This window comes from Pantherophis guttatus, chromosome 5, assembly GCF_059756535.1.
Source record: "Pantherophis guttatus breed Tessera chromosome 5, ASM5975653v1, whole genome shotgun sequence".
Lineage (NCBI taxonomy): Eukaryota > Metazoa > Chordata > Lepidosauria > Squamata > Colubridae > Pantherophis > Pantherophis guttatus.
In genome coordinates, this window is record NC_142067.1 from 2,441,585 (window position 1) to 2,454,716 (window position 13,132).

General features: G+C 47.4%; 1 protein-coding gene across 3 annotated transcripts; it reads left to right on the forward strand.

The window, feature by feature from the left end:
* The first annotated feature begins 3,874 nt into the window (after window positions 1-3,874).
* Window positions 3,875-11,577, forward strand: LOC117676462 (sialidase-3-like). Of its 3 annotated transcripts, XM_087895717.1 has the most exons (4): window positions 4,024-4,128; window positions 5,637-5,693; window positions 6,383-6,605; window positions 7,964-11,577. In XM_087895717.1, exons 3-4 carry the CDS (start codon window positions 6,405-6,407, stop codon window positions 8,957-8,959), a joined length of 1,197 nt encoding a protein of 398 aa, XP_087751843.1. In that variant the 5' UTR covers window positions 4,024-4,128; window positions 5,637-5,693; window positions 6,383-6,404; the 3' UTR covers window positions 8,960-11,577. The 3 variants fall into 3 exon arrangements, with proteins under 3 accessions (XP_034291837.2, XP_087751843.1, XP_087751844.1); XM_034435946.3 differs by lacking the exon at window positions 5,637-5,693 and having other exon boundaries at window positions 3,875-4,128; XM_087895718.1 differs by lacking the exon at window positions 4,024-4,128 and having other exon boundaries at window positions 4,280-5,693.
* The last annotated feature ends 1,555 nt before the right edge of the window (window positions 11,578-13,132 follow it).

Consider the following 13,132-nt stretch of genomic DNA (forward strand, 5'->3'; position numbering starts at 1 on the left):
ATTGGCCAAGTGCGAAGTTTTCTCTTAAAAGAAGAAAAGGGTGTTGCATTGTGAAAGGTTATGGTCACGTCATTAACAAATACATTTAGTTAGTATTATCACCCTCTGCGTTCCAGATGTGATCATCTAAGTCCGTGATAGTGAACCTATGGCACGTGTGCCACAGGTGGCATGCACAGCCATATCTGTGGGCACACAAGCATTGCCCTAGTTCAGCTCCAGCGCACATGCGCACACCGGCCATCTGATTTTTGGGCCTTCCGGGCCCACTGGAAGTCGGGAAATGGGTTGTTTCCGGCCACCGGAGGGCTTCCAGGGGAGTGAGGAAGGCCATTTTCGCCCTCCCCAGGCTCCTAGAAAGTGTTCTGCCCCAGCTACGGACCCCAAAGAACGCAGCACACACAAAGTCCTTTCAAACCTTGGTTTAATAAATAAATCAGCCTTTTACAACAAAGGCTGTTAATTAACTGCATTAACAGCCGCCAAGAATTCAAAGAATAATAACTGAAAGCTTACTGTGGTTGGCAGAATGCCCAGAAGCAATTTGCAGGAAGCTGATAAGATAAGCAAGACAAGACAGGAAGGTATGTGAAGGAAGTTGTTCCCTGCAAATTGCTTCAGTCGGCGTTCCTCCTTAAATAGGCGAAGGGAGTGGCCAATTAGCCCCAAGCCTTACTCTCGAGGAGACCTGAGGAGCCACTCCTGCCTTTGGGCAGCTCTGCGCGCCCGTGCATTGAGAAGAGGCTCCTCCTCTTCGTCCTCTTCACTTATGGGAACTTCTGGAGGTTCTGAAGGCCCTGGCTGAATCCCAGCCTCTGGCACCACATGTTCTCCAGCCTCCTCACTGTCCGACTCGAGTGCCAGCTGCACAGGCTGCTTGCGCAGCACCACACCAGCCTCCTCACTGTCAGAATTAGCTATTAGCTGCACAGGCCACGAACGGGCCACAACAGAAAGCCTGTGTGCCATCGTGTTCCAAAAGCAGGGGGAGCTCAGGGAGTCGCACATGTATGTGCGGGGCGCAGGGGGGCATTGACTTACGGGTTTGGGCACATGCATGCACGACACCCCGCCCACACTCCCCCTCCTTTTGGCACATGACGGCAAAAGTTAGCCAACACTGATGTAAGTGCTATTGCTATTTGTGCAAAGTGCAATAAATAACGTTTATTAATAAACCGAATTAAACAGTAATGGAAAAAGGCAAAACCTCATTAGGATAAATATTTCTGCATCTTTAACTTTTTTTGTTCTTATTTTATTGGCTGTTAAACATCATATTTTTAAATTTAGAGACAAATTTTAAAAAAGAATGTTCCAGTCAAACGGAAGATATAGTTAATAAAGTTTTGTTGAAATTTTGGTTCAAAATTGCATCGGCACTAAAAATAGCGGCTTATGACCAGTCCTCGCACTTACGACCGTTGCAGCATCCCCATGGTCACATGATCAGAGTTCAAGCTCTTGGCAACTGGTATCCATCCAAAGGTGATCCTCAGCTTACAGCAGTTCATTTAGTGACTGTCCCAAGTTACAACAACACTGAAACAGTATCTTATGTCCGCTTTTCAAACTTACGACCGTTGCAGCATCCCCAGGGTCCTTTAATTCAAAATTCAGACTCTTGGCAACTGACTCAACGTTTATGACGGTCGCAGCGTCCTGGGGTCACGCGATCTCCTTTTGCGACCTGCCAAGCAAAGTCAACGAGGAAGTCAGATTCGTTTTAACAACCGTGTTGCTAACTTAAGCCACTGCAGTCATTCCCTTAAGAAGAAAGGCAGTGGTGGGATTCAGCCAGTTCGCACCACTTCGGGAGAACCGGTTGTTAACTTTCCAGTCGGGTTTCAGGTCTGGGCACAGCACAGAAACGGCATTGGTCGCGTTGGTTGATGATCTCTGGAGAGCTCGGGACAGGGGTTGCTCCTCTGTTCTGGTCCTGTTAGACCTCTCAGCGGCTTTTGATACCATCGACCATGGTATCATGCTGCACCGGCTAGAGGAGTTAGGGGTGGGGGGCACCGTCCTACGGTGGTTCTCCTCCTTTCTCTCCGACCGGTCGCAGTTTGTGTTGGCAGGGGGGCAGAGGTCGACCTCGAGGCCTCTCATCTGTGGGGTGCCGCAGGGATCGGTCCTCTCGCCCCTTCTGTTCAACATTTATGTGAAGCCGCTGGGCGAGATCATCCGTGGCTTCGGGGTGAGATACCACCAGTACGCTGATGACACCCAGCTGTACATCTCCACCCCAGGCCACCCCAATGATGCCCTTGAAGTGATGTCCCAGTGCCTGGAGGCTGTGCGGATCTGGATGGGGAGGAACAGGCTCAAGCTCAACCCTTCCAAGACTGAGTGGCTGTGGCTCCCGGCATCCCGATATAGTCAGTTGACTCCATCACTGACTATTGGGGGCGAGTCATTGGCCCCCACAGAGAGGGCTCGCAATCTGGGAGTCCTCCTGGATATGCAGCTGTCCTTGGAGGAACATCTGACGGCTGTAGCCAGGGGGACCTTTTGTCAGGTTCGCCTGATTCGCCAGTTGCGGCCCTTTCTCGATCGGGATTCCCTGTGCACAGTCACTCACGCCCTCGTCACCTCTCGCCTGGACTACTGCAATGCTCTCTACATGGGGCTCCCCTTGAAGAGCACCCGGAGGCTCCAGCTGGTCCAGAACGCAGCAGTGCGGGTAGTGATGGGAGCAGCATGGCGCTCCCATGTAACACGGCTCCTGCGTGAGCTGCACTGGCTCCTGGTGGTCTTCCGGGTGCGCTTCAAGGTGCTGGTTATCACCTTTAAAGTGCTCCATGGCATAGGGCCTAGCTATCTTCGAGACCGCCTGCTGCTACCGACGACCTCCCAGCGACCCGTGCGCTCCCACAGAGAGGGCCTCCTCAGGGTGCCATCAGCCAAACAATGTAGGCTGGTGACCCCCAGGGGGAGGGCCTTCTCTGTGGGGGCTCCCACCCTCTGGAATCAGCTGCCCCCAGAGATAAGGAGAATCCAAGACCTCGGTGCCTTCCGCCGTGCCCTTAAAACCCACTTTTTCCAGCAAGCCGGGCTGGCTTAAGAAGAAATTTTTTAAATTTTTAAATGTTTAATTGGTTTGTGGTTTTTTTTAAAATTTTGGGCCAAATTTATATAGATTTTAATTGTTTTTAATATTTGTATTTCATGTTTTTAATTCTGGCTTATAAATAAATAAATAAATAAATAAATAAAATCAGTTTGGTGAACTGGTTGTCGGAAGAAATAATTAGGGCAGAGAACCAGTTGTTAAATTATTTGAATCCCACCACTGAAGAAAGGTCTTAAAATGGGGCAAAGCGCACTTAAACATCTCGCCTAACGACAGAAAAATTTGGGCTCTGTGGCTGTCGTAGGTCGAGGACTGCCTGTACCAGGCTCAGCACTTGCAGCACCTCGAGCGGCCGCTAGGGGGCAACAAGCGAGCTTTCTCTTTCCATAAGGCCACATCAGTTTTAGCCAACCGCGGCCCCGGTGTCTACGCGTCAGTCTGGCGCACGTGTGTATGGTGCACGCGTGCAGAATGTTCTCCTCTGGAGGCGCCTGGCGGCTCCTCCCCCCCCATAAAACCCTTTTCATATTAGAATTATAGCCTTTATTATCAGAATGAAAATACAACGTCTGTGTTGCATAAGAGCGTAGCAAACTGCCGATCTTTGCAGCTGCAAAACGGGCTGCCTTTCAATGAAACGCATCACTTGCATCATTCCAGGTTTTGCTACCGTGGACTGTGCACGAGCAGTAGCCGGCGCAGCGTCCGGATTTCTGCCCCTGCCTGCGGCCACCCACCCACCCATCCCTCTGCCGATCCACCCGCCCCGCCTTTGCTTTCGTTTTTTCCAACCTCAAGCCATTTGGCGATGCGCTGCGAGATGAGGCTGGCGCCCGCGGGCGCCCAAACGGCCTCCATCCCTCCACCACCACCCCCGTAACTCCCTAACTCTGGAGCTGGAAGGGGGGGCCGGGTGGGAGTCATACCTCAAACCGGCTGAGCAGGGCTGGCGGGGGAGGAGAGAAGGAGGAGGAGGAGACGTGGGGGGTGGAGTTCCGGGGTTGCCGATCCTCGCGCCGAGCGCTTGCAAGCAGGGGCCGCGAATCCGCAGTGCTGTGAGTGGAGGGGCGCGGAAGGAGGGGGGGAACCCCGGGGGAGGGGCAATCCTGGGGGGAGAGGGAGTCCTGGGGAGGGAGGGTCGAGGGGGAGGGGGGAAAGGGAGACCTGGAGGGGGGAGGGGGAATGCCCCGGAGGGAAAGGAACCCCGGGAGAGGGGAAGGGGCAATCCTGGGGAGGGGGAATCGAGGGGGAGGGGGAAAAGGGAGACCTGGGGGGGGGAATGAGGAATCCAGGGGAGGGGGAATGCCTGGAAGGGAAAGGAACCCCGGGAGAGGGGAAGGGGCAATCCTGGGGAGGGGGAATCCCTGGGGAGGAGCGTCCTGGAACAAGCATGGCCCCCAATTGCAGAAAGCTACTTTGGCCTCCTTCCATGGGGTGGAGGCCACTGCTCTCCCCCCTCATCCCCCCCCCACATCCCACCATCTCTCCCTTCTCCACACACACACACACCCATGGATGGTTGGAAGGAAAAGGAGGCCTCCCTTTCCACCACCACCCCTCCCTGCATTTAGGGTATTCTGGCTTAGATAGACACCCGCCATTCAGGGGCCCTCCCCTATCTTCCTCTTCCCTCCCCCACCCCCACAGCAGGAAGAAAGCCCCAAGTGCTGGCAGCAGTAGAATAAGCCCTTTGTGAAACGGTTAGCCAGGCTGGAAATTTGCAAAAAAATAAAATTTCTGATGAAGACACTTTTCTGAAATGCAGGGGCTCGTTTTAACAGATAAATAAATAGATAAATTAAAATATGTTTCACAGCCCTGGCAACATTAATAGAATAGAATTTATTGGCCAAGTGTGATTGGACACACAAGGGATTTGTCTTTGGTGTGTAAGGTGCCAAAATACACTTGAGTCACCAGAATGCCAAAGAGAGAGACTCAAGACGAGGCTTGCAAAAAAAACCAGATTTTATTTATGGCCAAAAACAAAATACTGGGTGGAACTATATCCAGAACATACAGATACAATGCGTGCGAGGAAATAGCCACACCTTGGGGAAGGTATGGCGTCCTTTTATACCCTCAGTTTAGTACCCAACTCTGGCCTCCCAATCCAGGCCAATGCATTCCTTGTTGCCCTGCAAGGGGGAGTAGAAACTTCCCAATTAGTTTTATCTTAAGCATTTCTTTGTTTACTCAATTGGCCACTTAGGCCCCCTGGCCCTGGAAGACAGGAGTTTCTCCAGATCAAACATAAATTAGGGCTGAGGTGTAAATTATCCCTTTGTTGATAGCACCATGCTCTTAGATAGCACAGAAAGAAGATTGATATGAGTTCAGGTCAAATGGCAGGGACATACCTTTGGCAAATACCAGATACATTACAGAGGCCTAATAACAGAATATGTTTGTTACAGGAGATACAAATATAAAGGCATAATATATGTGATACAAATACAAAGGCATATGTGTATTACAGGAACCTAATGGTTACAGAATCTAGTATACCAGTATATCATATCCTAGTATTATTTATTATATCCTTATTATTGTTTCCCTTCAGGTGCATACGCTCTCAGTGTACATAGAAGGAAAAGATATATCCGTCAAGAATCATAAGGTGCAATACTTAATGATAGTCATAGGTTACTAAATAAGAAATCAAATCATACTAGGAAACAGTCAATATACATCGTAAGGATCCCAGCAACGAGGTTACAGTCATACAGTCATAAGCGGGAGGAGATGGGTGGTGGGAACAATGAGAAGATTAATAGTCATGCAGACTTAGTGAATAGTTTGACAGTGTTGAGGGAATTAGTTGTTTGGCAGAGTGATGGCATTCGGGAAAAACCTGTTCTTGTGTCTAGTAGTTCTGGTGTGCAGTGCTCTATAGCGGCGTTTTGAGGGTAAGAGTTGAAACAGTTGATGTCCAGGATGCGAGGGGTCTGTAGATATTTTCCCAGCCCTCTTTTTGACTTCTTGAATGCGAAGCGAAACATCTTCAAAGAAGAGCCAGAAAATCCAGTTGCCTCTTGAAAAAGCACCTTTGGGGCAAACCCTGAATTAGAGCTATTCTCTTCTATTGAAGTGCCTGTTCCTCCAGTTTCTTTTTTAGTGGCCGCCTTTTGCCTAACCTCAGGGACTTGAAGATGGGTGGACTTCTATTCCCAGAATTCGCTAGGCTAGGGAATTCTGGGAGTTGACGTCCACCTACCTTAAGCTCCTCAACAGGGCATTCTGAAAATTCCATTGCTGGAGATTAGAAATGTTGGCTTGATTTGATGTCCCTTTTTTTCCCCCTCCTAGAATTTTCCCGTCTCCAGAGAAGATGGCGGAGACTTCAGGGGTCTCTGAAAAGGTGACCCTCTTCCACCAGGAAGGGAGCGTCACTTACCGCATCCCCGCTCTGCTCTACCTGTCTTCGGAGTCCACCTTCCTGGCCTTTGCGGAGGAACGCACCTCACCCCAGGATGAACACGCCAGGTTCCTAGTGATGCGACGTGGCCAGAAAGAGGGCCTGTCCGTGAAGGTAACTCTGCAGCCCCAAAGTAGCCATGATTCCCAGTTCACTACCCCTGTTCATTATATATACATTCAGGTGGATTCAGGGCACCCCATACATTGTCTTTCTGCCCCATGTCATACTATGGCTGCGTTCACACAACTGCTTCAACCAGACTAGCAAATATTCTATTCTAATTTTTTTTTAAAGATTCTAGTCCTCATGATTCCCAAACAGGACCCAATCAATCAATGGAAGAAGGGAATATTGTGTCCCACATTCAGCAAGGTTTGGCCATTGTCAACTCCCTGTATGGGTTGTCCTCGACTTATGGCCACAATTGAACCCAACATTTCCGTTGCTGAGTGAGATAATTGTTCATTGAGTTTTGCCCCATTTTACAGCCTGTCTTGCCACAATTATTAAGCAAACCGCTGCAGTTGTTAAATTAGTAACACAGTTGTTAAGTGAATCCCCATTGACTTCGCATGTCAGGAGGTCACAAAAGGAGATCACGTGACCCCGGGACACTGTGACCGTCATAAATATGAGTCAGTTGCCAAATGTCTGAATTTTGATCACGTGATGGTAGGGATGCTGCAAAGGTCGTAACTCTGAAAAACGGTCATATGTCACTTTTTTCAGTGCTGTTGTAACTTCGAACGGTCACTAAACGATTGTTATAAGTCGAGGACTGCCTGTATTAGGGATTTAGCTCAGTGCATATACCCAGCTGGTATCCAAACCATAATGTGTAGCTAGCTTAGTGTTGTGCATGAATTAGAATCCTGCAGCTTGTACACAAACTGTGCCTTACAGCTTCGTGTTGTGGGGTCCTTGATGCTCCCCTGAGCTTGCATGAATTAGAACACTGTGGCTTCGCTGCATAACTGGGTTTAAAACAAAACATGGTTTAGTGCAGGGGTCTGCAACCTTAAACACTCAAAAGAGCCATTTGGACCCGTTTCCCACAGAAAAGAAAACACTGGGAGCCACAAAACCCTTCCCGTGCCTGACTATTTCTTGAGCAGCCACAAAACTAGCATATGTAGTTGAATTAAACTTTCTGTTTTCTTCTGAAACTTTTCTTTTCTTGGATTTATCCATGGTTGGCTACCGGGGGTTGAAAAGCTCAATAAATCGCGTGCCGGCGGGTGTCGCACATTGGCGGTTGTGACGCATATTTTGAGTGACGGAGCCGCAGCAGAGGGGTGAAAGAGCCACATGTGGCTCCAGAGCCGCAGGTTGCTGACTCCTGGTTTAGTGCAAAAGAGCTATAATAGGCCCCAGGTCTTTTCTCTCTCTTTGCCAAAGAAAGCTGACATGATTGTCCCAGGATTTGATGGGACGATTTCATCTCTGACCATTTTGTATTTTCTCTCTAGTGGGGCCCCCTGCAGATTCTGGAGACCGCCGTCCTACCCGAATATCGCACCATGAATCCGTGTCCAGTGTACGATGCAAAGGAAGGCACCATTTTCCTGTTCTTCATCTGTGTTCTCGACCACATCAGCAACAAACACCAGATCTGGACGAGCAAAAATGTCACCAGGCTGGGCTACATCTTCAGCAAAGATGGTGGACGCACCTGGAGCCCAATGACGGACTTGACCGAACAAGTGATTGGAAAAGATGTGAACAACTGGGCTGCGTTTGCTGTAGGACCGGGCCACGGAGTGCAGCTGAGCTCTGGGCGGCTGCTCGTCCCAGCCTACGCTTATTACATCCACAGACGTCTGTTTGGACATCCGCTCTGCTGTGGCACCAAACCTCACTCCTTCGCCTTCTACAGCGACGACGGCGGGAAGACGTGGCAGAAGGGCCACCTTCTCCGAAAACCACTGCAGGCGTCGGAGTGCCAAATGGCAGAGTTGGTGGACCGGAATAATAGCCTGGTGTTATACTGTAACGCCCGCAGCAGTGACGGATACCGTCTTGAGGTCTTCAGCAAAGATGGTGGATGCCTCTTCGAAGCCCGCTTCCGATCTCGGAAACTGCAGGAACCACCCCATGGTTGTCAAGGTAGCGTGGTGAGTTTTCCTTCACCACAACTGGGGTCTGAGTCTTCCTTAGCCTCCTCAAAGACCCCCGAATTGTGGCTGATCTTCTCCCATCCCACCAACCAAAAGACACGTGCGGATCTGGGCATCTATTTGAACCCCTGTCCGTTGGAGGAAAATTCCTGGAAGACACCTTGGATCTTGAACACGGGACCCAGTGGCTACTCAGACCTGGCTGTTTGCACAGGGGAAGATCCAGTCTTCTTCGGCTGCTTGTTTGAATGTGGAGTATCAACGTCCTGTGAAGAGATCGCCTTCCAGTTGTTCAGTGGTGAAAAACTCCTGAAAATTCAGAAAGTGTCCTCTGCAGGAAAGAATTAACTTTCTACAAGCCTGGGCCACTTTGGAAAAAGTGCAAGGAAGAGCAACTAAGATGATTAAAGCATTAAATGTTACTACCGGTTCTGTGGGCGAGGCTTGGTGAGGGGGGTGTAATGTAACTGGGTGGCCGTGGCCAACTTTTTTTTTTTTTTTACTTTTAAAAGCATTTTTTCTACAACCTTAAGAGGTTGCAGAAAAAAATGCTTTTAAAAGCTTCTGACGATCCCAGCTGAGCCGCGCGATCATCAGAGACTTTTTAAAAAAACTTTTAAAAGCATTTTTTCGGCCGAAGAGGTTGTAGAAAAAATGCTTTTAAATGTAAAAAAAAAAAGCCTCTGATGATTGCGTGGCTCAGCTGGGCATGGGGGGGGGCAGGGATTTTTGCTACCTGTTCTCCGAACCACCCGCCGCCATCGCTACCGGATTGGACAATCTGGTCCGAACTGGGAGCATTTCACCCCTGGATTAAAGGCCTGGAGACAAAAATATGTGAGCAATGGTAGCAGGATTTGGGTTTGGCTAGTCTAGAAAAAAGAAGGACCAGGGGAGACATGATAGCAGTCTTCCAGTATTTGAGGGGCTGCCCCAAAGAAGAGGGGAGGGGGTCAAAGTATTCTCCAAAGCACCTGAAGGCAGGACATGAAACAATGGATGGAAACTAATCAAGGAGAGAAGCAACCTGGAATTAAGGAGAAACTTCCTAACAGTGAGGACAATTAACCAGTGGAACAGCTTGCCACCAGAAGTTATGGGTGCTCCATCACTGGAGGTTTTTAAGAAGAGACTGGACGGTCACTTGTCTGAAATGGTCTAGGGTCCCTTGCTTGAGCAGGGGGTTGGACTAGAAGACCTCCAAGGTCCCTTCCAGCTCTATTTTGATTCTCTGCACAAATGCACGGGCCCGAACCCCAAAAATGCAATGTGCGCGCAGGCCCCACGCATTCACCCGGCCCCATGCATGTGTGCACCCCTGCGCATGCACGCGCCCCCCACATATGCCATGCACCCACGCATGCGTCCATGGGGCCCCCACATGCGCCCCACCCCCCCAGCGCATGCGCGGCAGAGACCTGAAGACCAGTTGGCCGGAGGGAGGCGCATGTGCGGCAGAGCTGAGCTGCAGAGAGGGCGCTGCGTGCTACCTCTGGCACACATGCCATAGGTTCTAGACAGTGGTTATAGATACCTTTGTATTTTGCCCTCTCTCCCTAAAGTTCCATCATAATTTCAGTCTGGGAATTATACCATAAAGCGGCCAATTTAGTATGGCTACATGAGTGGGCCTTATTAAGAGATAAGAGAATTTTACAACTGGAAGGGCACGACCTATCGAGAGGCTGGCATGCCTACCTCTGGGACAAAGGAAAAGGGACAGGGATATACTTCCACCAACACAAAATTAGAGATACATTAATGAAGACATGGAAAGAAATCAGGCATAAACATTATTTGAAATACCCAAAATGGATTTCCACAGTGGAGGCACTAGTCCATCCAAATACGTTAGGCAGGGAGAAAATGGTCACCTACCAAGATATTTTGGATAAAAGTGGTAACCTTATACCCAATGAGATACTAAAAGAGCAAGGGATCCACATAGATTGGTGGCCCTATTTACAAATTAAATCCCGTTATAGTAAGGATAAACAAGAAAAGGGAATAGAGATGGGGACAAATAGTTTGGATAAGGTATGGCTAGGTACTGAGAACAAACTATTAGCTAAATTATACTCCTACCTTCTCGAATACGACAGAGAAGGAGAAATATTAAAAGACCAAATGATTGCTTGGGGGAAAAACATCGAATCAAAGATAAATCTTGATGAGTGGGAAGAAATATGGAATAGCAATCTTAAACTGACGAGAGCAACAAGTTATAAGGAGAATCAGTATAAGATGCTATATAGATGGTACCTAGCACCATCTAGAATTGCTAAGATCTACCCAAATGCAAGCCCCAAGTGTTGGAAATGTGGTCACCACCAAGGTACCTTCTATCACATGTGGTGGACGTGTCCGGAAGTGAGGAAGTTTTGGAAAAAAATACAAAAATGGATCAAAGAAATATTAAAGGAGGACATTAACTTCCTCCTGGAAATCTATCTCCTGGGAGTGCTAAAACGAACATTTGGAAAGGACAAGAAATATCTGATTATTCATATTGTCACAGCTGCTAGACTCTCCTATGCCAGATATTGGAAAGAGAAAAAAGGACCAACCGAGGAACAGATAGTCAATAAGATACTTGACTGCGCAGAAATGTGCAGATTAACGTATGTGTTAAACGGAAAGGAGGATTCAGAATTTTATACGATCTGGGATCTGTGGTATAGGTGGTTAGAAATTAAATGCAAAAGTTAATACTCGTGGAATAATGCACAACGATTAGATAACCCTATATATTATTGTACTCTAATTAAACAGTAATCAATTTTACTCACAAGAATTTTTGTACAAACTGTATAAATGATTAGATAATTGACTAGATACCGCACTTGTAAATATACAATATGACTACACGTTGCCGAACCGTTTAGTTTGAATTGTAATATGTTCTTAATTCAATAAAATTGCATTTAAAAAATAAAAAATAAAAAATTAATGAATATGTCTTTGAACCCAGAAATTTCTCTCCCTTTTTTTTACAAATCCACCAAGCATAATAAAATGATTCTTAATATTTTCCATATTTCCAACATAATGTACCGACCGATGGTACATCGTTTTTAAAAAGTTCCCCTTATAAAATGGGAAATTTTTTTTAAGCTACATAAAATAGATCATTCACATTCTATTCCCTGGAACAGAGACTTAACCCCATCTATTTAAGCCCCACGCTAGAAAGCAGGAGACTGTGAGTTCTAGTCCTGCCTTAGGCTGGGTGAAAGCTGGCTGGGTGACTTTGGGTTAATCACCAGGCGACTGAGTTCTAGTCGCACCTTAACCATGAAAGCCACCTGGGTGGTTTTGGTCCAATCACCAGGAGACAGAGAGTTCTAGTCCTGCCTTAGACATGAAAGCTGGCTGGGTGACTTTAGCCAATCACCCTCTCTCAGCCCTGCCCACTTCACAGGGTTGTGGTTATAAGGAAAATAGAAGGAGGAAGGTGTGTCAGACATGTTCGCTGCCTTGGGTTATTTGTAAAAATTATAAAGGCAGGATGCAAATAAAATAAAAACCAGACTCTGGATGATACTTCAACCGCAAGGGAGTGAGAAACGGGGTAATAGCAAACTTGGAAGGAGAAAATAATCTTTTATAAGCGTAAAAATACCAACTTCCAACTTTAGCACCCAAAAACCTGTTTTGCAAAGAGCCAAGGGAACTCAAAAGTGTAGGGAATGACTAGGGTGAACCTGAAGTACCAGTACACAAAGGCAGATATTAATTTTGAAACTTGGAGACATGAAACTTAATTACTGGAGTGTACTGGTGGAAAGGTACAAGCTGTTCAGAGGAAACAGACCTAACAAAGGAGGTGGAGTTGCATTATATATAAAATATCTCTACATCTCTACAGAAATCTACAAAACGGGATGAAAACCTCCTAGAATCCCTATGGGTCAATATAAAAGGAAAAAAGAACGACATTGTTATAGGCGTAAACTACAGGCCACCCAACCGAGCAGAAGAAATAGATGAACTTTTTGCTAATCAATTAACAAATGTAGGTAAGGGATGGGATGGGAAGGGAACGAAGAGAACGGAACAGAATGTAGAGCAGAGCAGAGCAGAGCAGAGTAGAGTAGAGTAGAATAGAATAGAATAGAATAGAATAGAATAGAATAGAATAGAATAGAATAGAATAGAATAGAATAGAATGAACCTGGAGGAGGGGCTCAGTGCTGCCCACCCCCCAAATGTCAGTCACCCCTCTGCAAAAGTCCCGCAGGCCCCCAGTCAAAATTTATTTCCAGGAATGTAAATAAGAGTTAAATTTGATTTGTTAAGTTGACCGTTCAAAGATGCAACAGCCTTTTAAAAGAAGTGATTTATGACCAATTCTTGCCGTTAAAATTGTTGCAGGATCGGAATTCAGGTGTTTGGCAACCGGCGTATAGTTACGATAGTTACAGTGTCCCAGGATAAAAGAAGGAGTAGGGGGGACATGATAGCAGTCTTCCAGTATTTGAGGGGCTGCCACAAAATCGAGATTGCAGCTAAAAGGACAAG